Source organism: Toxotes jaculatrix, chromosome 2, assembly GCF_017976425.1.
Source record: "Toxotes jaculatrix isolate fToxJac2 chromosome 2, fToxJac2.pri, whole genome shotgun sequence".
Taxonomy (NCBI): Eukaryota; Metazoa; Chordata; class Actinopteri; family Toxotidae; genus Toxotes; species Toxotes jaculatrix.
In genome coordinates, this window is record NC_054395.1 from 15,269,145 (window position 1) to 15,295,753 (window position 26,609).

At 41.7% G+C, this 26,609-nt stretch overlaps 1 protein-coding gene across 1 annotated transcript; it reads right to left on the minus strand.

The window, feature by feature from the left end:
- Positions 1-2,656: 2,656 nt before the first annotated feature.
- ctnnbip1 (catenin, beta interacting protein 1) lies at positions 2,657-26,561 on the minus strand. The gene is made up of 4 exons (XM_041066512.1): positions 26,438-26,561; positions 17,981-18,095; positions 15,631-15,721; positions 2,657-5,946 (listed from the first exon to the last, which is right to left on the minus strand). Exons 2-4 carry the CDS (start codon positions 18,074-18,076, stop codon positions 5,888-5,890), a joined length of 246 nt encoding a protein of 81 aa, XP_040922446.1. The 5' UTR covers positions 18,077-18,095; positions 26,438-26,561; the 3' UTR covers positions 2,657-5,887.
- Positions 26,562-26,609: the final 48 nt, after the last annotated feature.

Consider the following 26,609-nt stretch of genomic DNA (forward strand, 5'->3'; position numbering starts at 1 on the left):
TCACTGAGACACTGAGTACTCACTGTGTGTTTGTTTTCTGTGATTATTCCTGTCAGATAGTTTATGTGTTGTGTGTTTTTGATGACTTAACAGCAGGCTTGCATCTACTTTTTGTGCATAAATGCGCCCTCACTGCTTATTTCTTAATGTTATCATCCTTTGCTGTGACTCATTCTAACATTTACCTCTACAGGCTCATTAGGGAGCAGACACAGAGGTCTGAATTTCTCTGGATTTAAAAGCTGAAGTCCACAGTCAGCTATGCTACAACATGGTCAAAGGCTGTATGCCAAATTTAGAAAACAGTATCACAATCATCATAGACACATTTCTCAAACCACTCCGAATAATCTCCTCCCTGCTGTTCATCCAAATGTGCGGTGCTATTTATGTCCAGATATGGTTAAATACACTGCTTTATGTGTCTAGTTTATGTGTCTCCAACCTCCAAATCCTTGTCAGATGTAGCGTATTTACACACATTCTGCATATTCACATCATGACTGTTTGATAAAAACAGGAATGGATGGAGGAGAGGCAGAATTTGCTGGAGGAGTAGCTTGAAAAGTTTCTGTGAACATTTTGATGCTTATTTTTTCTCCAGCATTTAAAACTTCCACTGTTACTGGGATGAAATCGAGCTGAACACAGACACTCTTCTCTGTGAAGGAGCTGGAGCTCAAAGGGGTTTTGGGAGGAGAACCACTTTGTCATATCCACAAACACTAATTAGCAGTGTATCATGTAGTTTCACCTTCTTGTTCCTGAACAGCAGCTACAGTATACACACACACACACACGTTGTTGCATAACGTGACGTGGTAGTGCTGGTGGCAGTTATCAGCTGGCTGGTGCCGCTGTGCGCTCTGGGTCTGATCTGTCTGACATCAGATAAACACGACGTCAAGGCTCACGTGTACGGCGAGAGAGGGAGCTTATGTTGTTAGAGGGAGAGATGTGCTGCACTCGGTCTACATTTCAGGCAGCAGCAGACACAGGCCTGACACCACTGGTCCTCTGTTTGTCTGAGAGCTCGTGTTTGACTTCTAATTATAACAGACGCCACCAAAATCTGTTTTGTGTTAAAGACGGATGTTTTTAACTTGAATCCACACAACTGTAGTCTAATGACATGATTTGAGACGTAACCCTCAGACCAGGATCTAATACTGGTGATGGTTAGAGCGGTGGTTTGAATACTCAGCAGCAACCAAAACGAGTCTTCAACTTGTTTTTAGTGTGAAACAGAAGTTTTAATAAATGACAGTTAAAGTCTAAAGTGGTGCATGAACACTGAAAAATTGGCCACCAGCTGGTGTGTTATTCCCAGGGCTCGCTGCCTCTAAATTGCAGGATTCTCATGCATCTATGAGCGAAGGCATGGGAACAGTGAGCAGATGTTCATCATTAGCAGAGGAAAAACACGAAGCCCCCCCCTCTCCCCTTTTTTTTCTAGTGACTGGATAGCACCGAATTTAAACATCTGCCTCAATTAGCACCTGACGGGGCAACGTACGAGGCTGTGGCTGGTTATTGTTTGGTAACAAGGTAAACGGTTGTGTTTTCAAATGACAAGATTTCACATTACGTCACAAACCCTGCGACGCGATGTGTCGCCGCTTTTTACTGTCAGTCTCTGTGGAGCTGAAAAGCAGATGCCAACTGTTGAACTGACTAAACATCTCTTTTGCTGCAAAACACTGGCAAAACAATCTCGCTAGAAGGTCCTCTTACTCACTTGTTGTGGAGCTTTTGACCACATCAAATTGCCTTCATCAGCAGATGAGATATGCTCAGTTGTCACTGAAATGTAAAGGTTCAAACTTCCTGCGATTCTGGGAACTTTTCTGGAGAAATCCTCAGACTTCAGAACTACTGAGCAACTTTATCTGCTGATGAAGACCCTGTCATTCATTTCCACGCTTCAGAACACGTGAGTAAATGGGTTTTGGGAGTGAAGTTGCTCATTAATTATTATTTAGAGCAAAAGATATTGTTGTTCATGTTATTCAGCATAATCAGGTTTTCATTATGTTCCAGTTTTTAACATTTAAAGCCAGGAGAATGAAAATAGTAAGTCTGCTGATGAAGACCATGGGATGTGCCTGGAAGCTCCAGAACAAGCAAGTGAGAGGACCCTTGAGTGAAGTTGCTTATGATGATATGGATGCTGAGAATTTTTCTGAGTCCAAAGAAGTTGTAAGAATAATGGAAAGTTTGAACTCTGAGAAATGTGAGATATGGATTTTGTTCAAAACCCCCAGAATAAACAAGTAAGAAGACTTTGAGGTTTTTTTTTTATTAAGGTCAAGAATGAACTGCTGAGCTCAGATCTAGAATTACTTGGCTAAACAGTAGCACTGTAGTTTTCAGACCTGTTTTAAAATTTAGATTTCATCAAACTTGCATTTTTCACTTATCAGACTGAACAAAAGACTCGTTTTCCTCTGTACATGCAGACGATAAGAGGAACAAAGAAGCCATGATTTTACCCTTATGACTTTGTCAGCTACTTTTTTTTTTTCCCAGGATGCCCAGAATGAGGCCTTATCTGAAAACAAGCAGCCATGATGGACTCTAAGAGCAAGTTTCTAATCTCTTATAAACTCCTGCATCAACATTCAATTTCATTATGGAGAAAAGAAGAAAAAGCAACTTTTCACTGTTTAAAATTTCTTTAATGGTTCAGTTGGTATAGGATTTGGAAGCATTAAGTCAAGACATGGTCAGCAGCCATACAAAACAAAACCAACTAATCAATGTCGACTGAGAGGAAAAATAAAATAGAAAGGAAAAAAAAACCCTCAAAAAAAAAAAGAATTAAAGAATTAAAATAAAAAAAAGGACAATTAGGCATCATCAGGTCATCACAGTAAAAAGATACATCAATCCTAGTCAAACTCAACAGCATGCTGAAAATCAAAACTGATAGCAAGTTCAACGATGATCACACACACACACACACACTCACACACTGACATTCATTCACAACTTGAATGAAGGCTGTAGAACAACCCTGATAGGTAAAATGTACAGTAAGACACCTTTCAGAGAAACAAACAAACAATGCATAGACAAATAAAGAATGCTTTAAAATTAAAGTAAACATAAAAAGACAAATTGCTTTGTCATAGGCGGACAGCGTGACGGATCTGTTGGCCGTTTACATTATGGTGATTGCTGAAGACATTCAAATAGAAGTTATTGCCAACAAGATATAATGGAGAACACTTACCCATACAAAAAAAAAAAGTTTTTTTTTTTTCTCTGAAGCATTTTTAAAAGAGCTAGTAGCTTCCACAAATGTCAAGAATGTACAAACAATGGTCATTGTGGCAAGGCTTCAAAGATCCTCGGCTCCACTAGAATGAACATTATAAACCACGAGGCAGACATGCTTGGCTTTCAAACGGTACAATTATTTTAAGTTATACAAGTTAACAAACTGTACTTAAAACACATTAAATATCGAGCATGTCACTAGAAAAACATGTCGGTTGTTAACAAATATTCATTTGAGCTATTCCAGTTGAGTCAATAAACACAGAGACTATATTTCTTCCTTTTTTTTCTTTTTTAAATCACCAAAGGAATAAAAACATGGTTACAAACTTTTCTTATTTTCTATTGAACCAAACACAGAATCTCTGCGCTAAATATCAAAAAGTATTTTTTGCAAATATCCCATTGATAATAGTGCAAGAGATACAGTACAGTCAGAAATAGCACACAGTTCTTATGTTTGGCTTCACGTGTTTAGTTACAGGTAGTTAAAAATTAGAGTTTGTATGATTTTAGTGTGAACAAAGAGCCACTGCTGATGAAAATTAAAGTGTGACTCGTGTTAGGCTTTAACTATCTACTGGTTCTCCATCTTTAATGATGTGTCGGAGGAACAGGGAGTCAATTCAGTAAACAATAAATTACTACTACAACTTGTCTCGTATCGGTTTTCTTAATCAATATGTTAATTTTATCTTACAGATAAAAAAAACAACCAAAAATACAATTGGCACAATCAAATCATTATTGTATTTTCCCAACTATCTGTACAATTAAAAAAAAAAAAAAAAAAAAAAAAAAGGTTTTACATGTCACGATAACCCAAAACAAAACCAGTATTCGTTTGGGGACAATGTGTACACCTGTGTTTCATGTGGTTATGTCTGCTAGTGTCTTTAATTCTTAACGCTTTCCTTGTGAGAAAAGCGTTGTTGCACTCTTAACAGCCTATGGTTCAAAATAAAGCAGCAGAAGAACGAGCGGGGCCTAATTTATAAAAACGGCGCTACCCTCTCACCTTAACGCTGAAATCCCATCGAGTGTGTCACGAGCCTCATTATCCCTGCCCTGTTAACTCCCATAATTAAACATGAATGATTAATGACAGGCCTGTTGTGAGCGTTAATACACAGATCAGTCAGTTTGTCATTCTAGCATTTGTACAGGAGAACAGAGAAGTCAGACCACAAATCAAGATGAGAAACATTAACAGGGCGTAAAAAGCTGCAGATCTTGAGCCACACAGACGAAAACTGTTTGTTTTTTTTTGTTTTTTTGATTAGAGAAAATCAGCGCGTCGCAGCGGCAGTGAGCACTGCAGGATCGGAAAGACAAATTATTCTGAAATGAACATGGACAAAAGAGCCACAGGTGAGGGTCAGAGTTTCACCGGAGCTCACTTCACCTCACACGGTTAAGTGTGTGTGGATTGTACAAAAAAAAAAAAAAAAAAAAAACAGGCTATAATTTGATTTTAAGTGGAAGGAATTGTCAGAGAAGAGTTATTAATAGATCAGATTTTATGGTGACTCTTTACTTACTAATACAAACATTTAATAAGTGATTTATAAAACACTATAATGGAGTTGTACGCAGCTGAAGGGACATTTTAAGTGTTATTAAAGTACAGAATTTGCCAACAATTACAACTTCTCCTATGAAGACATTATTTTATTATTATTTTATATGATCTCATTGTCATTCGTTATCTGTTTACACAGCAGCCATGAATGTGTGCCCACAGGAGGAGTTATAGTGGTGACAAACCCATTATAGTGTGTTATAAACTATTTATTAAAGGTTTCTTAATTTTAAATCAGTGGACATAAAGTGTAAATGATTTTATTTTACTAAATTTGTCGTCAGCATGTCAGCATCTGTGAGGGAGACGGTGAAAGCATTGTTCATGCTTCTTTTTTTTTTTTTTTAAGCACACAAAAGGTTTATAAACGAGGCCCCTGGTGTGACAGAATACAAAAGCCTTTATAACACAACAGCTAAATCAGAAAAAAAAAACAATTTTCAGCCCCATTCTGGAAAGCAGAAATAATTAAAATCTCTCCCCTAACACGATCAATCATCACGCTCGCTGCTTGACCAAAACTATACTTTCTCTTTGCTTCAATCGGCTGCTGACTGGTCGATTCCTCCAGTGACCACAGCAGATAAAACACGTAACACTGCCTAAAGTCTCAACACAGACAAGATAATACAAAATGAAACCAACCCCCCCCCCCACCCCCCCTCGACCAAAAACAAACAAACAAACAAAAAAAACATTACATTTGATATTCATCCACACAACCTGTGAGTGTTTTCACTGACTGCCTTGTTGCCAAGGCTTTAACCCACAGTGACCCACTTGAGTGCATCTCAGGTAATGGTGTGTCAGCTTGTGTGAGGAGGAGTCGGGATGGAAAAGGCTGGGGGAGAGCGAGGCAGCCACCTCCCGGTGTCTCTTCCCGTCCTCTTCCGTCCCTTCCTGGTGCCCCTCCTCTCCTGAGCTTGTCTGTGTCGTGTTTGTGGAGTTTGGGGTGTTGTGGATCACGTGCGGGGCGAGACGGGGGCGGGGCGGGGACGGGATGCAGTGGGGCGGGGCCCAGGGTCACTGTCGCCGATCCTCCGTCTCTGACCGTGAGAACGCCATCACCACGTCCTCAGCACCTGAGAACCGACGGCAGACTGTCAGGCAGGTCCTCCAATTAAAATCACAAATGCACATAAAAATCGACACAGTCGCTGGTGTTTGCATCTCATGTTCTTCTGCCACAGTAAATAAAGCAATGAAAACATCATAAATGAGCATTATCATTACTGAAAGCTGAGGAGAATCTAATTTGCCGCATCTGTTGTAGCTGTTGGCAGTGAGGGCTTTTAAGGAGAATTAAATGGTACTGTCAGCTTCTTACATAAAGCCAAGTCCTGAATCAAAATCTAAACCAAACATGCAGAAACTTCTGGGTCACTTCTCACTGACAGACTGGACAAGTTTAGTTTCCAGACATAATGTAGAACTCAACAAACAACTTGACTTCAGTTCCTGCTGATTTAGTCATTGTGCTCATATTTAAGATTCTGCTGACCTCACTAGTCTGAGGTCTGGAAAGATGAGGTGCGAACGTCTGGCACAGAAAAATGACATTGACTTTTCTCACTAACCGGAAACCTGTCATGTGTTTGCTTTACGCCGATACTAGGTGTGACCCGCAGTGAGCAGTTATGTATCCACACTGATAAATGTCTAAATGTACCAACTGAGCCATACACTTCACTTACACTGACAGAAACACAGAAAAAGACATTATATACATCAAGATATATCCATATATATGCAGCATCAGGTACTGAGATGTGCCACAAGTAACCAACTGCCATCAGAATTTTCTGCACTGCTGATGCTTGTTTTCTTTTGCGTGACAATGTGGCCACAAAAAAAAAACAAAAAAAACAAAAAAAAAACAAACAACATTTGGTCTCAATCATATGTGGTTTGAGCAGAGGACAAATCAGCTGTATCCAAAAACAGTTTGGGATGTTTTCTGTGCTTCATGTGCAAAAACAAGGCTGTACAGGCAGATCAGAGACGCATCTGCATTCAAACTGCACCGCTTTCCTGTCCCGTCAACAGACGTCCCAGACCTGTACGGCTGCTGCTCGAATCACTGGATCCTGGTAAGTCTTCAACATGTTTTCAACTCCTCACTTGTAAGTGAATCACCCAAAACTAATTTTGGTGCAAAGTGTGAAGCGAGTCAGGTTTTCTACAGGTCCTTGGGCCCTGTCAGAATCCTGTAAATCCTGTCAGCTGTGACTATAAAGCCGAGGGGGAATATACCGCCATGAAAATCCTTTTGGTGCGTGCAGGTAATTTCATCTATTACCTCGTTCACCTGCTGTGGAAAGCCGACGCCTTCCGTCGCAGCGCCCTTACGGGAGATACTGTAACACATCGAAGTGGCCCGCTGACAGCAGCATCCCGCTCTGCCATATGACAACACTTTTATAGCTGAGGCTTCGATTCCATTCAGTCTCCCGTGCTGCTGCAGCTCTGGCTGCGAGGCACAAGATCGTCTGTGAGTAAACAGCACTAGATTTCAGCTGATGATATTAACCTTGCTAAGCTGTGGAAACAAAAATGAATCGATGGGCGCAAAGAAAAGAGACCGGAATTATCTACAGTCCTTTTGTGCCTCGATCACTTTTACCAAGTTAACGAACCAAATGATAATTACAGCCTCATCTAGGTTGAGTCAACTAATGGATCCTGCCAGCTACACAATAGGACTTAGTCAGCTGGCTTTTGTTTAATAAGGAATCATTCAGTCTGTTGCCAACTGTGATTCATCGAGTTGTTTGGGCCTGCCCACACCTGCTGGGGCAGGTTTTCTCTGATAAATGAATATAGACGATTTCCAATTCTATTACAGTAAGTGTAAATAAAATTACACAGTGTTCTTTCAGTGACTCACTGTTCTTTCATATAGGCCTCATTATTTGGCAAGGGCTTGTTTTAATTTGAGCAATTCGGTCTGTAGATCCTCCATAAAAGAGAGCGAGAGAGAGAGAGAGAGAGGGAGGGAGATAAAAACTGGTCTGCCAGATGAAGTGGGGAAGTATTAAAATCCCTCTTGCACCGTCACGCTCGGCAGTCTGGTGAAATGCATTTGCTTCTTGGTAATGGAAGCAAATTGACTGTGAAATATATATAAGACCACACAGTAAACAGAGTAACAATACCAGTCCTCCTCAAACCCTTAATTAAAAACAGCACCTCTTAAACATGGGCCGGCCAAGTGACAGCTAGGTGCTGTAGCCCACAGTAAGCTCGATCATGTAGCGAGATTAAAAACATCTGACAAGCTACGATCGCATAGAAATCATTAACACCCCAAGTTCCACACCTTTGCAGACGCTGGAGAAGAATTCCTGTCCGCACCTCGTGTGTCTGCTATAAAAAGACTTTCTTCACTGCAGCCCTCAAGTGCTTGTTAGATTTAATTATTGTGGAGATATGAAAGTAGGCCAGGGACTGTGAGCTTCTGCGTGTATTTGGCACAAAGGGCAGACCCTCCTCCACAGACACCACAGACCCTCTACACTCAGAATTTACTGTTTCATTTGGCTGCCTCTCTTGGCGAAGATAATTAGCATGTTTCTATGCTGCATTCGGGTCGTCGTGAGCCTGGTAAAAATCGAGACTTTTCGGGGGGGGGTGCTTTTTAAAACGAACTTTGAAGTTCCCCTTCCCACAGGAACTCACTGGCCTACCAAATGAGGTTATGGCAAAGATAAAGCCAACAGGCAGCAGCAGCAGCACCGGGAAAAGGACAGGAAACTAGAGAAAGAGAGGTAAAAAAAAAAAAAAAAAAAAGATGTGCTGTTAGACCTCAATTATTAACATAAATCTCATCTGCTTGGAGACAGCATGTGGGGATAATGATGCTTGAACAAGAGACAATTATGTAATACCACACAATAGGAAACTCGGCCTAATTTAAGCTACTGCTGAATAGCGTTGCCGTTCAAGATCATGTTTTTTTGGTGCAGGACCTTGCAATAAGACCCATGTGTCACAACAAATGGCACTCCGAATGATTTTGCGATTGTGTGAAGGAGTTCGCCCTCGTGTAACGGGCAGTTCAGAGGACGGACATGTCAGACGCTGCGCAACTTGAGCTGAATGACCAGCAGAATACGCTCTCAAAATACACCCACAGATCCAAGTGGATGGCTGGGCTATATCTGTTTTACTTGAGTGTTTTGCCTGAGAGTCATGTTCGGACCTCGCCCTGCCACAAACACATACACGCTCATACAACACACACACACACACACACACACACACAAGCTCCAGCCAACACGATGGAAACGTCAGGTCCCTAAAAGCTGTTGCCTAGCGACAGATAAAAATCAGAGTGCATCAGTGGCCGGCTGCTCCTGCTGCTGCCTGTGAGCAAATAGCTTTTGGTTTGTTTCAATGCAGATCAGCGTCCAACTGTTTCCTGCCGCCCCCCCAACCCCATCCACTGTGCAATGATCCCCTCCTCACCCTGCACGATGGGGGTCAACAGAGCAGCTCCAGACGGTGGATTACATAAATAACAGCAACAACGGGCATGTCATCCGATTTGTCCTCCATAAATACTTTGAACGAAAGAAAAGCCCCCCGCCCCACCCCCCAATTCATAACATAAATAGTTTTTCCTGGAAAAGAACATACAGGCATAAGGAGAAGTATTTCAACACAGAGTAAAAGTCAAAACTCTCTGCGCACATAAATACTGAACAGAGAGTGTGAAAAGAAATCAACAGTCAGTCACAAAGCCATGACGCAGACTGAAATACATTATCACAATGTTGTGGGCTATATTTAGAGTTAACAACTATTTGAATGGCTGTGTCATTTATGAAGCAAAAGCGTGATGGTTCCACAAAGATGAGAATTTGCTGCTTTTCTCTGTTTTGTTGCACTGTAAATTGAAAATCAGTGGGTTTGGTCTTGTTAGGAGTAATTGTGATGGACACATCTTACCATGTTATGTACAAAACAAAGAATCGACTTTTAGGAAAAAACAACCAAAAAAAAGATAATAAGTTATTCAAAACATTCAGATAAACAATGATTCACTGTTTGCTCCCACCATTCACAAACAACCAAAGTTGTTTCTTCACACTTCTGAGAGAGTATAAACCAATATGTGGTTGAGAAAAGGTAACTTGAAGAAGAAGAAAAACCCACAAAGTTCCAGTAAAACCTCTCAGGATAAGAAAGCTGTGAAATTAACCCAGAGGGAGTTTGTTTGAAGTTAAAGGCACCGTGCTGCGTCCCTCGAATCCCTCCTGACTCGGAGGAGAGAGAGAGAAGCAGCCATATGATGGCTCCAGTGTGGTGATGAAGCACTGAGTTATTACTCAGAGCAGCAGCAGCATTTGAGGTCACAATCTGTGCAGGGTCAGCTGAGAGGATAAAGACACTGGACCCCCCCCCCCCCACCCCCACGACAGCAGGGGCGGGTTAAGAAGCACGACACACAACAGGGGTGTGTGTGGTCCAGATCAACATGTTGACATCAACAAACACAGTGGGTCAACTTTAACACAACCGGTGCCTTTAAGGAATGATCTGCTATTTCAGGGTAACATAGCTGCATATTACTAGCAAATTATTCAAGTATAAAGTTCCTTCTCTTATCTCTTTCTTTTTATTTCAGTTAAGAATGAATTTAATTCATTTTCATTCATTCATTATTTCATTTTTCATTTCATTTTACTACTGTTCCTCTTTCTCTCTGATTGTTCTGGGCTCACACGAATATTATAACGGTATCTAAGTTCAGACCTCTGCATCTCTTACTACTGCTTTGGCTTTTCCACTGTATGCAGACAGGCTGTCAGCCACATGTTTATCATAATAATACAAAATAAGAGAAAATCTTGATGGATTTCATTAACACAACATTTCATAGGACACATCCAGAAGGTAAATTACTTTATAATGTTTAAAAAATGTGTAGGGAGCAGCTCCAGAACGCAAGATCAGTTTGGCTAAACCTTTTGGTCTCTGTTGCCAAAGAAGCAGAGATCGATAGAAAGAGAACTGGCTGATTCGGCAGATCCGAGCTGGGAACCTTTGCTATAAAACTATCCTATAACATTTGTCTATACAAGCTCATACCTACTGACACATCTGAGGTGGAGAGGAGAAAATCAAGCCTCTGTGTTTCAGCGAGTTGAGCCAGGTAGACGTGGTGGTTCATAAATCTGACTGTCTGGCTCTGATTCATGCTGCAGTGAGAACCAGGATAAAGGAAGAATCGATATCACTCTGTCCCCCGGACGAGCCGCCAAACAAAGGCGGGTCCTTGGTCTGTGTCACTGGGCTTTCAGCTGAAAAGGCAGGTTTAAGGATCGCATGATACCGGGACCGTATCACACACAAAAGGAAACAAGATTGTGTATTGATCGCGCAGGTCTGCGGTAATATCTGAAATGAGAGGGGCCATATTTCTCTAAGAAGAGATGGGACTGACAGAGAGAGAGAGAGAGATCAGAATATCACACTCTGGCTGTGTAATTAGCACTCCAGCTTGCCTCCGGGCCCCCTAATGACACCTGCTCCAATCTACCGACGCAGCGCGTTGCAACAACACCAAAGCCCACAGGGAAGCTCAGCTTTCCTGGGACAACTGAGGTTGCTATGGCAACCCCTCCTCGTCTCTCCTCTTTTGTCGAGGCCCTCAGACGTTCCTTCTGGGAGGAGCAAACTTTCTTCGTCAAATCAGACAGGATAACAAGTCCTGAGACTGCTGGCTTTATGTGCGGCTCTGACAAACAGCATTGTCTAAAATGACGCGATGTCAGTTCTAGAAAGGCGTCAGTGAAAGAGTTAAATGAGGAAGGATAACAGCCTGATGGTAAAGACAAAACTAATATATTCCCCATAGTGCGCTGTAACAACTGTGCCAAATCTCTGCAACACCAACTTATTATTGAATATTACTCAAAAAGTAGTAGTTTACACTGAAACAGAGCCCCTTGAGAACCCAGGCCTAACTTAATGAGTTCACACATCATTTCCAATCATCATAACGCCGTCTAAACATAGCATGTTAAGTCCTGCTCGCCCACAATCCTCTGCTCCTCTGTGCCGCCAAAATTCAGCTACATCAAGGTATTCACAGCGAGGAAGCTGAATGAGAAAAAAAAAATGAGGAAAAAAAAAAAGGAGAAAAGGAAAACATTCACAGCTCCAGAGCCTTTGGCAGAAAAGTCCTCTTTGGCCTGATTAAAATTGCAAAACAAAATTCTGTATTTGCATGTATGGTAATCAGCCAATTAAAACGATCTGAAATGCAAATTCAGTGACCCATAGACTTAAAAGAAATATGAGTGGCAACACCCCCAAGTTGGATTGGAAAAAACAGAACAACATTTGACGGCTAAGTAGAGTTTGGGAGAATGATTTGGGGTTTGAGCAACATTTCCACTGAGTCTGATCAGATGGTAATGAAGGATGACAATGTTTCTGGACAGATTAGACTGCAACACCGGCAAATTTGTTTTTATTATCTGAACATGTCAAGTTGATAACAGCAACAACGTCACCCATTTGTCACATTAACTTTCGTGTCTTCTGTTTAACATTTCCTGAATACAGCCTGGCCTTGACGTAGAGTAATCAATGTCTGATTGTGTCTGCACTAAGCCATCGCGCCCTCAGTGCCCTCTAAGTAGCCGCCATTTGATCAATGAGACCATGTCTGACACATGACACTATCGCTCCATGCTGAGACCCCTTCAGGACACTGGTATCAAGGCATCCTGCATGATGAGCGTGTTCAAACCATGCTCAGTTTCACACCGCTCAGGGGTGGATCGGTTTTGTTTCTTACTCCAGAAGCATAAATCTCCGTGGTTGAGAATCATCTGACATCAGATGGTGGCTCCACTGCTCATAGCTCAAATATTTTTTTTTTCAACTTAACAAAATTCAAATAGCACATATTATATAGGGGCTGACAAAAGATTTTAGAGTCACCCACACTTTAAAACAGTTATTCTAGAAGCAATGATAGAAAACAGTTTGTTGTTTAGCACAGTTGTTATCAAACCAAACTTATTTCCATCATAAGCCGGTGCAGGAGAGGTGGCTAGATGTGGAAAAGGCGGCAAAAAATGATTCGTCAAAAGGTACCCAAAAAAGCAAGGTGCTCAAACTAACCATTTAAACTGATGCTATTCTTTTAAAATGTCCTTTCACAATTACTAAAATATTTATCACGTATGTATGAGGTGTGAAGGTGGAGCTGCTGCAAGCCGCTACATTAATGACACAAGAACACACAGGTAAGTAACTGTGCCTGGAAAACTGATGGCTAGTCACAGAAGTTGTCTGTCTGGCTTCCGTACTGTCTGATGGTCAAGTGGGACAGACAGTACTACTGCCGCATACAGGATGAGGGAAAAGGTCTGCTGTCAATATAATAAAGTGAGAACAGGGTGAACCACAGAGAGAACAACCGGATTTATCTCCACACACTCGTCTGGCACAGATGACGATACTTTGTCCAGTACAATTAACACAATGAAATCCACGTTTGAATGTCTCCCCCAATCTTTATGAGCAGAATTCAGGCAATCACCTAAATATTTTTTTTCCCAAATAAAATGACCTTTTAATATGTTGGACTGGTATGTTTACATTTTAAGACAACGACTATGCATGTTGCTTAGCAATAAAACATTTCCTTTAATCTTTTAAAAAAAAAAAATCATATTTCCAGGTGTAAATGAGATCAAATAGTTCCCTTCTTCCCTCTTCATGTAACGGAACCTCTTCACACCACCTCAAAGGATCCCGAATGTGCCGATACTTACTGACTGCTGTCCTTCAGCGCACTGTTGAATATTTAAAAGTGATTCATTCGCAGCTATCCCCACAATGCCTAATCACTGTACTTAAGACAAGATGCAGACCACAAATTATTTATTGCCACACCAAGGAGGTGGCAGGCTGCCAGATGATACTAAATGTGTCTGTGATGTATAATGCATACTCTGTGCACCTTTCACCAGTCATATTCCTCCATAATTAACGAGGCTCTTCCTAGCCGTATTGACACAGCAAAGACATGGAGTTCTGTATCTACTAAAGGGCATGAAGGAACAGAATGAGGCCTCGGCCGCACAAACCGACAGCTAGTCCGCAGTTGTTTAAACAGACAGAAAACATCCCTCATAAATTAATGATTTTAGAAAATCCGTAATGATCTCACATTTGGGTGCTGTGCTTTTTAAGATGTGACACTGCTCGTCTTATCTGATGCAACGCTTTATATCCCGCTGCTCGATGAAGAAGCATGCTTTAATAATGAAGTCTACACGGTCTGTGATGCAATGACCCACATTAAAATTTTGATGATGCACCGCGTACGGCAGAATGGGGCCGAATTTAACAAAATATGAGGATGTAGTTTAATACCCTGAAGACGAAAACAAAGATAAAAAAAAAACACCAGAGAAGGACAAAAAGACAAAGTCACTGCGCCTGTTACTTGTCTCCTTAATACCTTTTATAATCAGAAACCTAATCCTCCTTCATCGCAGACAATCACACATTTATCAGTTCAAACAACACTGACTGTTTCCTTGCACGGAAAGGACACAGACAAGGAGACATAACAATTTCCAACTATCAATTTTCCCAACTTAAAGCTCCCCCGAGGAAACAATGTCGTATAGGACAAAAGCAAGACCTGAGCCCCAGCAGGTTAACCACAGGAGGACAGCAGGGCTTCTGTCTGATAGCTGTGTTCGGACTGAGCCTGGAAAGAAGCTGCAAAGTCTATTTAGAAGGAAAAACAATTACAATTTGCTGCTGCTGCTTTCTCAGGTGACTGCAGTGCCTCTCCACATGCACCATTTTGTTTAATGCAGCTCCCTCTTGTGGTTTAAACGTGTGAAAACTGTTTAGGAGTTACAGATAGCTCACCAGCGCTCTCAAGTGCCCTGAAAAAACATAACCACCGTCACGTCACTGAGCAAACCAAGTCTTACAACACCTCACATGAACAGGAGTGATTTGCTTTGTCAAATAAACACCACAATATCTGAACGCGGTTCTCCATCTAGGCCACTTGTGAAAAGAAGTGGTGAAACTAGTGATGCACTCATGCTGAAGATGAGTCACTCGGTTCCAGTCAGCCACACTGTTTGCCGTGTGAGTAATCTCACAGCGCTGGTGGGCCGCTGAGCCGGCACCAGCGCTCAGTCAGGGAATCCATTAGGCCGAATGGGGTTATGGATTCTAGGGGAGGGATGTGTGAGGGGGGGATTTTCCCCTCGTTTTCAGTTTCGGCACGGTCGCACTTCTGCAACATGTGAGGGTGGTGTTTGTGGGCTAACGCTGTTTTAAAACATGTTTCGTATTCAGCAACTGTCACAAACACCTTCTTTTCTTATACCTAGTATCTGAAAACCAAAAGCACAACGTCTGACCTGCATTGAAAAGGAAACTTAATCACAATTGAAAAAAAAAAAACAACAAAAAACAAATGAAGAATTCCCAACCATAATAACACTAGCTGGTTGACTGCATTTTGAATATGTGGGTGTGTGTGCGTGTGTACTTGCAGATCTGTTTGTGAGGACAAATTTCAGCTCAGACCTTAAGGAGTTAGTCAGTTAGTGTTATGGGTAGCCATTCAGTTTGGATGGCTAAGGTTAGGGTAAGGGGCTGGGGAACGCATCTCAAAGAATGTCCTCACAAAGTTATAAGTACAAGTGTGTGTATGTGTGTGTGTGTGATTGCATTTTCAATGCATGAGTGTGTGTGTATCACAGCCTTACCCTGGTCTATGTTGTGCTGTGGTAACTGGCTCATCTGACTGTGGACCACACCTGCGTAATTTCGGAGAAAAGCCTCTTCACTCGGCGTAAGCTGAAGAGGAGCAAACAAAGTGAAATTCCAAGTTATAACACAAGCTCATCTTAAAGGAGAAGAAGATTATGCTGATAATTCAAATAAAATTTCAATCAAAATAGATCTCCAAGAGGTAGACGTGATATGGTGGAACCACAAACATTCTGAGTTTCTCCATGAATTAGTTGGAAGAAATCATTTATTTTTCTCTCTGCTCTCCTCCTGGGTTTTGTTACACATCTGTTTCTTAAATCACTTTACGGTCACAGGAATATTTGACTGTTCTGCCAATTCAGAAAGTGAACTAGTGTTTAGAAAATCAATCTGCAGTGCAACAATCCAAAAACCAAATTATAAATGATGCATTTTATAGTTATGCATTATGCGTACACATGCATTTTATATGTGCACATGCATATGCTGTATATACTGTACATAACCACCTAATGCATGGATACAAAATAACTATAATAAATTAGATTATCCATTATTTATTTATTTATTTTATTATTTGCACTCTGCCCCTTGTTCTACTGTATTGTTTACAATGTACACAAGCTGATTTGACTTGAATACTGTTCATTGTTGTTCGTCATAAATGTTTATACAGGCATTTACTTTTCACCTACTTGTATATATTCAGCTGTATGTCTTTCTATTTATCTTCTGAAAACTGTTCCAGGAACTGTGTGTACGTTGAGAACCACGGAAAAACGTAGTCAAATTCCGTGTAAGTGTTTAGATACTTTGCCAGTAAAGCTGTCTCTGGTCACAAGTTTGTCTTTCAACAACTGAAAATCTTTTAATCTTGATGACAAGATTTTCAACTCAGGGTTTTCTAGGTTTGGTAAGCACTTGTTTGTTGATTGGAAACTAACTGCACAAAAATCCAATTTATAACTACAAACCAAAGATATTAACACTTGGGTTAAGAGTTACCAGTTGATAACGATGGCAGCTTTCAGCCGTGTAGTGGAATTTGTAATCATCAGAAGTTATCTTGATTAACAGATTTTAGCCTTTTATTTATCATTTAACACTTGGGCAACAGTGTCAAAATTAATGCACACCTTTCAAATGTATGCCCATGCATACTGAGAATTTACAGCATTAAAGTTACACGTGGTCCGACAGCAATGGCCCCATTTCAGGGTTTTCATTTTAACCAAGAACTAAACTGGAGTTTGCTGACTGAAAGTGGCAACGATCACAATCTGACTTTATCAGCCACAGCTTTTAAACATTATAGTCATCCAATTCGCTAAACGGATGATTATCAATTACCTGTAGTCTGGCTAGTGTGCTGTCATATCAGAGCCAGAGGCTGAGTATAAGGAGAGGATGTCTGTCTGACATTTTTGTTTTCTCCTTTAGACTATCTTAAAAATGAAGACCTTGCATGTTCAAGCCTTTAAATCTACTTGTTATCTTATAAAAAGGGTTTGGAGGAGGACAGATTTGTTGTTTCACATCTACTTGCCTCTGCAGTCTCATACTCATAATGCAGCCAGGCTTTTGTCCTCCTGAGGCTGCAAATTGCTCGTCTCTGCTGACTTCCTCCACACTGTCAAAAGTGGCATTCAGTGGCATTTCAGCTCAGGTAGTGACAAGAATTCACGTTGCGAATTCTTGTCACTACCTGAACTGAACAGAAAACACATCCGAGGAGCTGCTGTATTCTCTGCCTGATGTAGACGTACCAAATCTGGTGGAAATATTTGCTGAGGAATGTCAGATCTGACAGGTGCACATCCTCTCCAGGAGTGAAGGAAACGTCAGTTTTCAGACCACCAGGAGACCTGCTCTGATTGTTCTAAACAGCCTCAAACAAAATCTTTTTGTTTTATTTAAATTTAATTTTGTAACAAAAGCTTCACTCTGCCCTCGCCTATTCAACAGATGCATGAAGATGTTGGATAGCGATAGAAGCTTGTGATATGAAATATTTTAACTTTATTTTACCCCATACCTTGCAAGTTTTTTCATGGCAGGTCTATAAAATATCCCCTTCTGCTTCAGGAAGAACCTATTTTATCAATGACACGCTTTGACAAGGTTATGATGGTTTCGGGTGTTGCTGGCTCATTAAGGGTATATTTTAGAAGGATGATCCTGTATGACTTTGCTCATTAAACAAAACCAATGGAAGCATGAGCTGGACAATTGCCAGCACCACAACCTGCTTTTTCAGGTTTTTTTAATCTGTAAAATGCAAATATCCAGCTTTTTTAAAAAAAGTCACATGGACACAGTTTGTGTTGCGACAACTGTACTTACATTTGATCCCATTTTCTTAAGCATGAGCAGGACCCGCACTTTCTGTTGGACGTACATGTCTTCAGGAGACTTCCCCGGGGCCTCCTCGCGGTTCATCCCCCCTGCTCCTGTGGCTCTGGACACACAAACAAATCCAGATTACACAAGACCTGCGAAAAATCACAGCTACGCAAACACTCACAGTGTTATTAGAGGTTAACAATACTTCAACGCTGGACTGTTTCAGCTACACATAGAGTGATACTCCATTTAAACTCTTCTTACTGCAGCCTTGAAAACTAGTGATTCACTTGTTTGTTTGTGTGTTTTATATTACCTATGAGTTGTGTGCTGAATACAGCTCCGACGGAACCTTTCCCATCATCCCTGGCTGTGCTCTTAGGCAGATATGAGGTTTAGGTTCAAGTAGTCGGCAGCACTGATCTAACACCCCCTGGAGAACTACTATTACGACAACATAAAGACTGAGTGCATTTCAATTATCGAATGTTTTCTAATCTGACTTCTCAGACGCAGAGCACCAGGCTGGAACGAGATGTTTTACTATCAGGGTAAATAATACAGATGGCCTGTGTGATAGGCACTTCATTCATGTAATCCAAACAGTGATGATATTAGAAGTCAGTGGCCTTGTCTCAGTGCAGTCACAGTGCAGTTTTGGCACTTCACAGCGTGAATGGCTGTCATTAATATTGCATGGCAGTTTTCACACAGATCTCGCCACTGCCTGCTCCTTCCATCTCTTATTCTCCGTCTAACTAATGACCTATTTTCACTGTCAGTCTGCAGAGATGCGAAATATAGGCAAAGGGGGGAGAAAAAAAAAAGGGGGGGGGGGGGGGGGGGGGGGCGATAAAAGGAGCTGCCAAAGCTAATGCGGATGACAGAAAAGGGATAGGTTCCGCTGTGATAGCACACGCACATCAAGGTCGGCTGCTGTCGCGTTAGATCTCTGTTATAAGCGCACCAACAAGATGAGGCATACGGCACAGCTTGATATCCAGGCTAAATTTTCTAATTGAAAAAGCTAAAACACGCAGAAGGAATAATTCGCTGAAAAGAGCAAAATAAAAAATTTAAAGAATAAATCTAGAGAGAGAGAAAGAAAAAAAACAAGATTTAATAGGGAGGATATCAGTATGCAAGTCAGGATTTGTTCTCCCCTAAGAATCTTTCATAAAAAGCCTATGGGAGCCACAGTGACTATGATAGTTCTGGCAATTTATTTTGGCCTCTTATCTATACAAAGGGCCACTAATGCATGTTGACAGGCTGTTTGATGTGGGGTTATATTTAATTGAGGAGCTGGCTCGCCGTCCCCCCCCTAACCAGAGCCCAGGGGTGGAGGATGAATGGGGCACCGTTGGCCATTGGCTGGCGTTTGGGTGCCACTGTGAGCGTGTGGATTCATCCAGATCAGAGCAGCTGGAGAGCATGCTTCTGGCTATAGTCCTTATGATTATAACAACCTTCGGTGACCGTTTACGGCAAACAACTAACAATTGACTCTGTCCTCTTATCTGTTTTCAGTCACACGACGTGGCAGCGGGACACTGAACAAGGGGCAGATGAATGCATTAGTAATTCATTTCAACCTACCAGGCGTCAGGCAAAGTTTAATTGGAGAGCTGCTGAAGACTCAAAGCAAGACAGACATGAAAAGATTGAGAGAGCTTGCTGGTGTCAGTTCAGTAGCTCAATACACCTTCGGGGTATTGGTGGTGGTGCGTGTGAATGTATTTGGGTGGGGGTCGTGATGGAGAGAGGATGTTGGTAGAGGGTGCATGGGAGATGGGGGGGAGTTGGGGGTGGCAGTGGCTTCAGATCAGCAGCAGTGACATGTTTGATCACGTCTCCAAGCTCCTTGCCTCAGACAAACGGAAGAGCTCAGACTCCAGGCACAGAGACCTACCAGCGAGGCGACAAGAAGCATGAAGAAGGATAGAAAACTCAGGAGCACACGTCTGCTGGCCTCGGAAACACGCTGGGAATAAATCAGTCACTGCGTACCAGTGGATAAAGAGTAGAGGATGCAGAGGATAACTGAAGAACAGGATCCTCTAATTGCCAAAAAGTGTTGTCGTGTCTTCAGATTTGTAATGACAGAAATGATTATACAACAGCGACCCATTAATATTCAGGCATATTTTCAGACTTGACAACTTAAACATTTTCATGTCTGCTGCGGCACAAAAGGCCGATATACTCCCCATTCATCATCTGTATAAATAGGCCTGCTGCTTTCATGACTAACGCATTTCTGATCCTCTGATGTTTGCTTTTGAAGTTTGAAAACTGGCCATATTTAGTACCATCTATGCACAGGCTCCTGACTGTTTTGAGGACTGCAATTTGTATTTTTGCCAGCCTGAAAGTTTATTTTATCTTATCCCACTTTCACAGCGATATCTGCTACAAGAACAACAAACGTAGTGCATGAAATCCCATAGGGAGAATCTCTGTAGGAAGTAGAAATAATGTGGAATTGTAAATGAGGGTGATCAGTGATGTTCTTCTGTTGGCGTGACATGTTTGTGAGTCACTTGAAAAAAAAAAGGAAAGAGAGGACATGGAAAGGAATCAGCTCCCATCCTTTTGTGGCGTTCACCTAGTCTTCTTCAGGCTGGAAGGGGCAGAAAGACTTCATTTGTAGACGACTATTTTGGGAAGCAGAGTAGCTACTGAACTGGAATTATTACAGTCCTGGTACTCAGTGAATTGGATGACAACATGTATTCAACAGTGATTAACACTGTGCATATGATTATGTAATGGGTAGTTTCATCCATGCACGCCTACTGAACCAACTAGTTTTCCAGCCATGTTTATAATTCCAACAATGCTCCAGATGGTGCTTGGGTGCCTGGCGTACGATACCACACTGCCGCAGACTTAACCTCTAAATAATGCCTTCCAGGGCGTCAGCGCCAGATTACAACATTTTAAACACAATGGGTCCAGCTGAGGATTATTTTTAAAATCAAAAATCACATATGACCTCATCTTCCGCTGTACTGTCACGGGTCTGTATCTTGAAATGTTTGGCAATGTGAAGACAGTTAGTCAGAACTAACTATTTTCATTATCAATTTATGTTGATCTTCTTTTTTAATGTTCCAGACCCTCAGGTGAGGGATTCTCATGTTTGCATTTACTACAATTTTTAAAAAATAAAAAGACAGCTCAGAAAAAGAAAACAGACATCTATTCCAATGAAAATCAATGCAGGCATGACACATTTGTCAGGAAGCAGTGACAAAGAAGAAAATTACACATGACAAAACTCTGCTAAAAACCTATAAATAGCATTTTAGGAAGAAACCTTGCTATGGGTAGCATACTAGGGTCATTCTGGCATTATTCTGATGTACATGCACGTCTGTGTAACGCGTCTCAAATAATTTCAAGGACCACAACAAAGATCCTGTTCAACTCCTTTGTGTGTGCCTGATGTTGGGTTCTAGAGGTGGGCTGGCTCAACACTAATCCCTCGGGGGATGCTCAGCCTCAGACACATACGGCTAATGTTCCAGACGTAATCAAAGGCTTTCTTTAATGCTGATCTGTGCCTAATCCCCCCCCTCTCTGCCTGTGTTGGGCTCTTGTCAATGTTGTGATGTTGGGCTGAGCTGAGGAATCAAGCTCTTTGAGTCCCTCCAGGCAGCTGAGCAAAACCACAGCATCACTGACACTGAACTGAGAAAACTTAAAGAAACAAAAAAAAAAAAAAAAAAAAAAACCAACACGAGAGCAAGCTTCAAATCTCCAATCTACACATAGGTGGGAGACATAATAATTGATATGGAAGTAAACTTTATTAGGGCTTTTTTTTTTAGTTTATCATGAATAAATGGTGATTACATTGGTGATTCCTTGATCCCAATATGGAGACTTCTTCGTGTCTTGGTTTTCTTGCTTGACCAACAATCCAAAACCCAAAGATACTACCCAAGATGACAAAGAACAGAGGCAAATCATTTAATTTTCCCTGTGTTTTGCTTGAAAATAGTTTCTGTTTTCAATACATTCTGTTGCAATATCGAGGCTTAGGTTCATCTTTACCACATTCATTTTGACAGCTTTGCTTTCTGCCTTATTTCATTTTCATATTTAAATTGTGGCCTACAAATATGTAAGTTCCTCTGGCTATTAAAAGCTTAAAAATGTGCACTTATGTACATGTGAGCTTGTACGTATATGTAATTTAATATATATGTAATTTAAAATATAGACAACTACTCTTTCTCTGATAAAAATGACCTTAAATAAACAATGATTTCTCTCTTTTGTACAATTATTTTGTATTTTGTCTGTTTTACATTGTAAAACTTGTCAAACATGCCAAACAAAAAAAAAAAAAAATTTCTTCCAGCAAAAAAGGTTTCAACTTAAATGAGGAGACAGATTTCTCTTTGATAACTTCTGGGGTACAGATGAATAAAATATAACCATCAAAATGTTCCCTCTTTAAAAGGAGCTGAGGTCTAAAATCATAATTTAATTTAGAATAACTCTTGCTGTGATTATTTTCAGTGTATTAAAAAAAACAAAAACTACTGCAACCTTTCATACAGCTCCCTCGTGAGCTCAGGCTTGATTCAAGTGTTCACACTTGCTGCATGACAGAGACGCTGTCACAGGAGTGCAACATTTCTAAGACATTACACGTTCAGTAATGCCGCTATAAAAGCAGAGACAATCCCACTCATTGCATGGCCTCTGCATTCCAGATTTCTTATATAAATTAGTTCTTATTTGTGTCCATTGGTGCCCCAGAGAAACAAAAACACGGCCTCTAAAGACCATTTCAACACGCTGACCGGGCCACACGGTGGAGCGAGGGTCTGCTGCCAGGGATTACAGTATGCAATGTGATAGGCCCTCGCATTTGCTGAGGGTCAGGAAGGGCAGAGGCTGCCACGGTGCGCTGGCCCAGTCACACACAGCCCGGTCCACTTGTTGGTGGCCTGTTACTGGTTCTGACTGCTCACGTGATGCACAACGTCTGATTGTTTTACAAATCAAATTCCTCCAGCAAAAGGAAACAGAGGAAACTGGCGTCTGAGTTGACGGACAAATGGTCTTTGAGAGGAATTTAACCTCACACAAATTCCGTCAAAAGCCTGAACTCCGTAGGACCCTAAGAGGTCAATAGCCTCTGCAGAGAGGAAAAACTGAGCAGGAAAAAGAACTTGAATTCAGTCACGAGCTGCCCCAGCATCCCAAGCAAATGTGTGAGAAACTTAAGTAGGCTACAGCCTTGGTGCGGCTGCCAGCTGAGCTGCCAACAACCTGGCCTGGTTCTGTAGAGCAGCTGTGCCACTGCAGGTACAGACAAACACGCAAACTTCCTCTCTTCCACTGATGGCTAACCACATCACGAAACCTGTTCAAGCAACTAGAGGTCATACTGAAATTAGGACAGAACATTATTCTCATTTATTTTCACACTGCGACAAAGATTCTGTTCTCTGATAAGAATACAAAAATTAACTACATTTGTGAGACTTTCTAAGGGATATCCTTTGACAAATTTAACTTTTTGGTAGCTCATCTAACACTGCAGTGCAGAGTGGTGTTGATTAGAGAAAATTTACTGGCAACTGTTTTTTATAATCAAGTAATCGACATTTTTCAACAGGCATGTTCCGACATGTTCCAGCTTCTCATGTGTCAAGATTTAAGTCGTTTTTTTAAACAGAGCAACAGACCAAAACCCTAACATTTTCAATTTACATCGACAGAAAACCAAAAAAGCAACAACTCACATTTTAAAAAGGTGTAACCTGTGAATGTGTTCCGTTTACGCTTGTTGTCTTATTGTTGTTTTTGACAATTCATTGATTATCACAACTGCTGAGAATGAATTTCTGCCCATCACCTTCAACCCTTTGCTAAACACAGTACAACTTACACACATCAAAAGCTACAGACCCCAATGAAAACTTTTTGACCAGCCATGACCAGACTGGCTCCCTCTGGGTCGGGCCAGCATGGGGTCCTAAAACAGCATGAGCCAGACGAACAGACACTGCAGGCCAGAAAGGCTCTGGCTTGGACTTGCTGGATGTCTGCATGCTGCCTTTGTGTGGAGCCATCTCCTCACATGTACAGTGCCCACAACAATGGCTACAGTATTTGGGGACAATGGTGATGAACTGGATTGTGAAAACATGATTGATAAGTAGGTCATGTCTTGTTGTCACCACGTGAGGCATGAACTCAAACAATCCTGCTCAACTGTACAGGCTTAGTTCATAGCTGGGTTTCTGCGCTTAACTGTTCTTTGACTATTTCTGTGCCACATTAAATTGACGCTAGGACATGCAGAGAGTGAGTGACAGCAAGCTGGATGTGACATTTCAAAAAAAAATTTGGACCTAAACTGCCATTGAGAAGCTTAAGCTTTTCCTTGATAGTTGAAAAAAAAAAAAAAATTCCCCATCATTTAGGCTTTTGCTTTGCCACAGGAAATAACATTTATAATGCTACTACAGTTCAATTAAGAGCTCAATTAAGAATTTACATGTTTTTCAACAACATTTTACAATAAGATTTAGGAAAACTGATTTTGTAAATGTTTTCACAAAATGAAATTTGATACAACGGAGTGTTTCACTGACCATGCTATATAACATAATTAAATCTAGTCTATGATCTAAGAACATCTTCACTCGCTCATCTGGGTCTCTCAAAGGAATTGAAACAGAAGCTGCTGCCTTAAGCTGGTCCCTTGGGGGTGCGGCTGCAAGATTTCAAAAGCACCAATGTCGAGGCAGGGCATAAAATTCTGATTTGTGAACAGTTATATGATCTCTCTGCTTGGAACGACACAATGCGATGCAAATGTGCAGGATACCGTGCACAACACACAAAGAACTGCACCCAGAAAAGATGGCTATGCTTTCAAGTTTGATTAAGTTAAAAAGACTTTGTGGTCATCTGGAGGCCTCTGTCATTTGGAACGAGTGTGTAAGTGACGAATGGATGCAAGCAGCCCTTGTATCATAGTGTCAGGCCATAAGAGGCTACTACGTGGCCTGCTTAATGCTGACGGGCTGACAAACACTGCCAAACGCAGAGCAAAAGGTTAGGAGATGAACCAGCCCTCCCTCTCAAACACAGCTCGCAGGCAGCTGATGAGGTCCCCTCGGGGCTCGAGCAGTCGCTGAAGAGCACCTGCCCTAAATGTGAGGAGGCGAAGAGGGGTGGGAGGCTAGGCCAGGGGTCCTAATCTCTGTCCAAAATCCAGCCAGCTTGGGGAATGTGCAAACTAAGGCAGGCTTTACATACTGTCGTCCATGACCAACCCCGCTAGTTGCCAGGAGGATTCAGTGTGCTTGCCTTTGGCCAAGACCCGACACCCACTGGGTGCAGCACTCATCAATGCCCTGCTGCCGGCAGGGTGCCAGCTTCGCCACTCAAACGTTTGTCAGCTATCTGACATGTGGGAGAAAGCGGACACTGTAAGAGGCAGGGTGGCACAATGCATCCATGGGTGGCATGATCCAAAAATAGAAACTGAATGAGGGAGTTATGTGAAAAGCAAACCAGAACACGAAAACCACTTTGAAAGAAAGTGATCACATGTACAGTAGTTTTTTTTGGGGGGGGTTGGAGCAGCATTGTAAATTCTTCTTCTCTAAGCCTAAGCATTGCCTTGGCTGACTGGTAGGTGTTTGGTGGAGGCGGGGGGCAAAAGGGTCTGTAATTTGTATTTTCATGCAGCCTTGCATCAAGTACGTGTAGTCTGCTGAATTTCTTGTCAGCAGGAAATGGACAATTGTTTCTAAGGGTTTCAGACACTACAGTGCGGTTAACATCCTAAATGGTGGACACAAGTAAAACTAACTATAACGTTAACGCTGACGAGAGTCCGCTTAATGTTCACTAACGTTAGCAGATCCTCATAGTTAGTTTTCGTCAAAGACAAACTCTGTAGGAAAAACAGCACAGAATCCAAAAATTCCTAAACACAGCAAACTAAAACTGAAAAAAAAAAAGAAACAACACAGATACACATGACTGTGGACGGTTCTTGTTATCATGTTGCGGGACGCAGACTGTTCCAACTGTAGCGGCGCTCTTGCTAGCAAGCAACGAACCTTCAGCCCAACCTCGACATGGATCTTCAACAATATCCGTCGTGGAAAAAATGTGTGGACAGTCCTCTTAATAACCGACAAGCCGCCTTCATTTTAACCTGGACTAACATTTCATTTAGTCTCTCCACCAAACCCGCGCTACCACTGGCAAAGCAGTCTGTGCTAAATAGCCAAGCTAGCTCGCTAGCATGCCCGAGACAAAAGCCTGAATGAAGTTCCTATGGGTGCAAACACCATCCAGGTACCGCTGCTGTGCCAGAAGTGTAAGCGCCGGGATTCAAACACACCTATCGTTTCTAAAAATCCCCTGACAATGTGCACCTCATCAAGAAAGCGAGACATATGTGCTTACCCCTCCTGGTCCAGCTTTTCTTTCTTCTGTGCTCTGTTTGAATGGTGTGTTGTTGTAGGAGGGCGTCCTGTTCCGGGGTCACATCCCTCCAGTCGGCACAGCTACGGTGGACTGACTCAACGCAGCGAGACTCCTGCTGGCTGATCAGTATCGCTACTGGCCACCGGGGGCG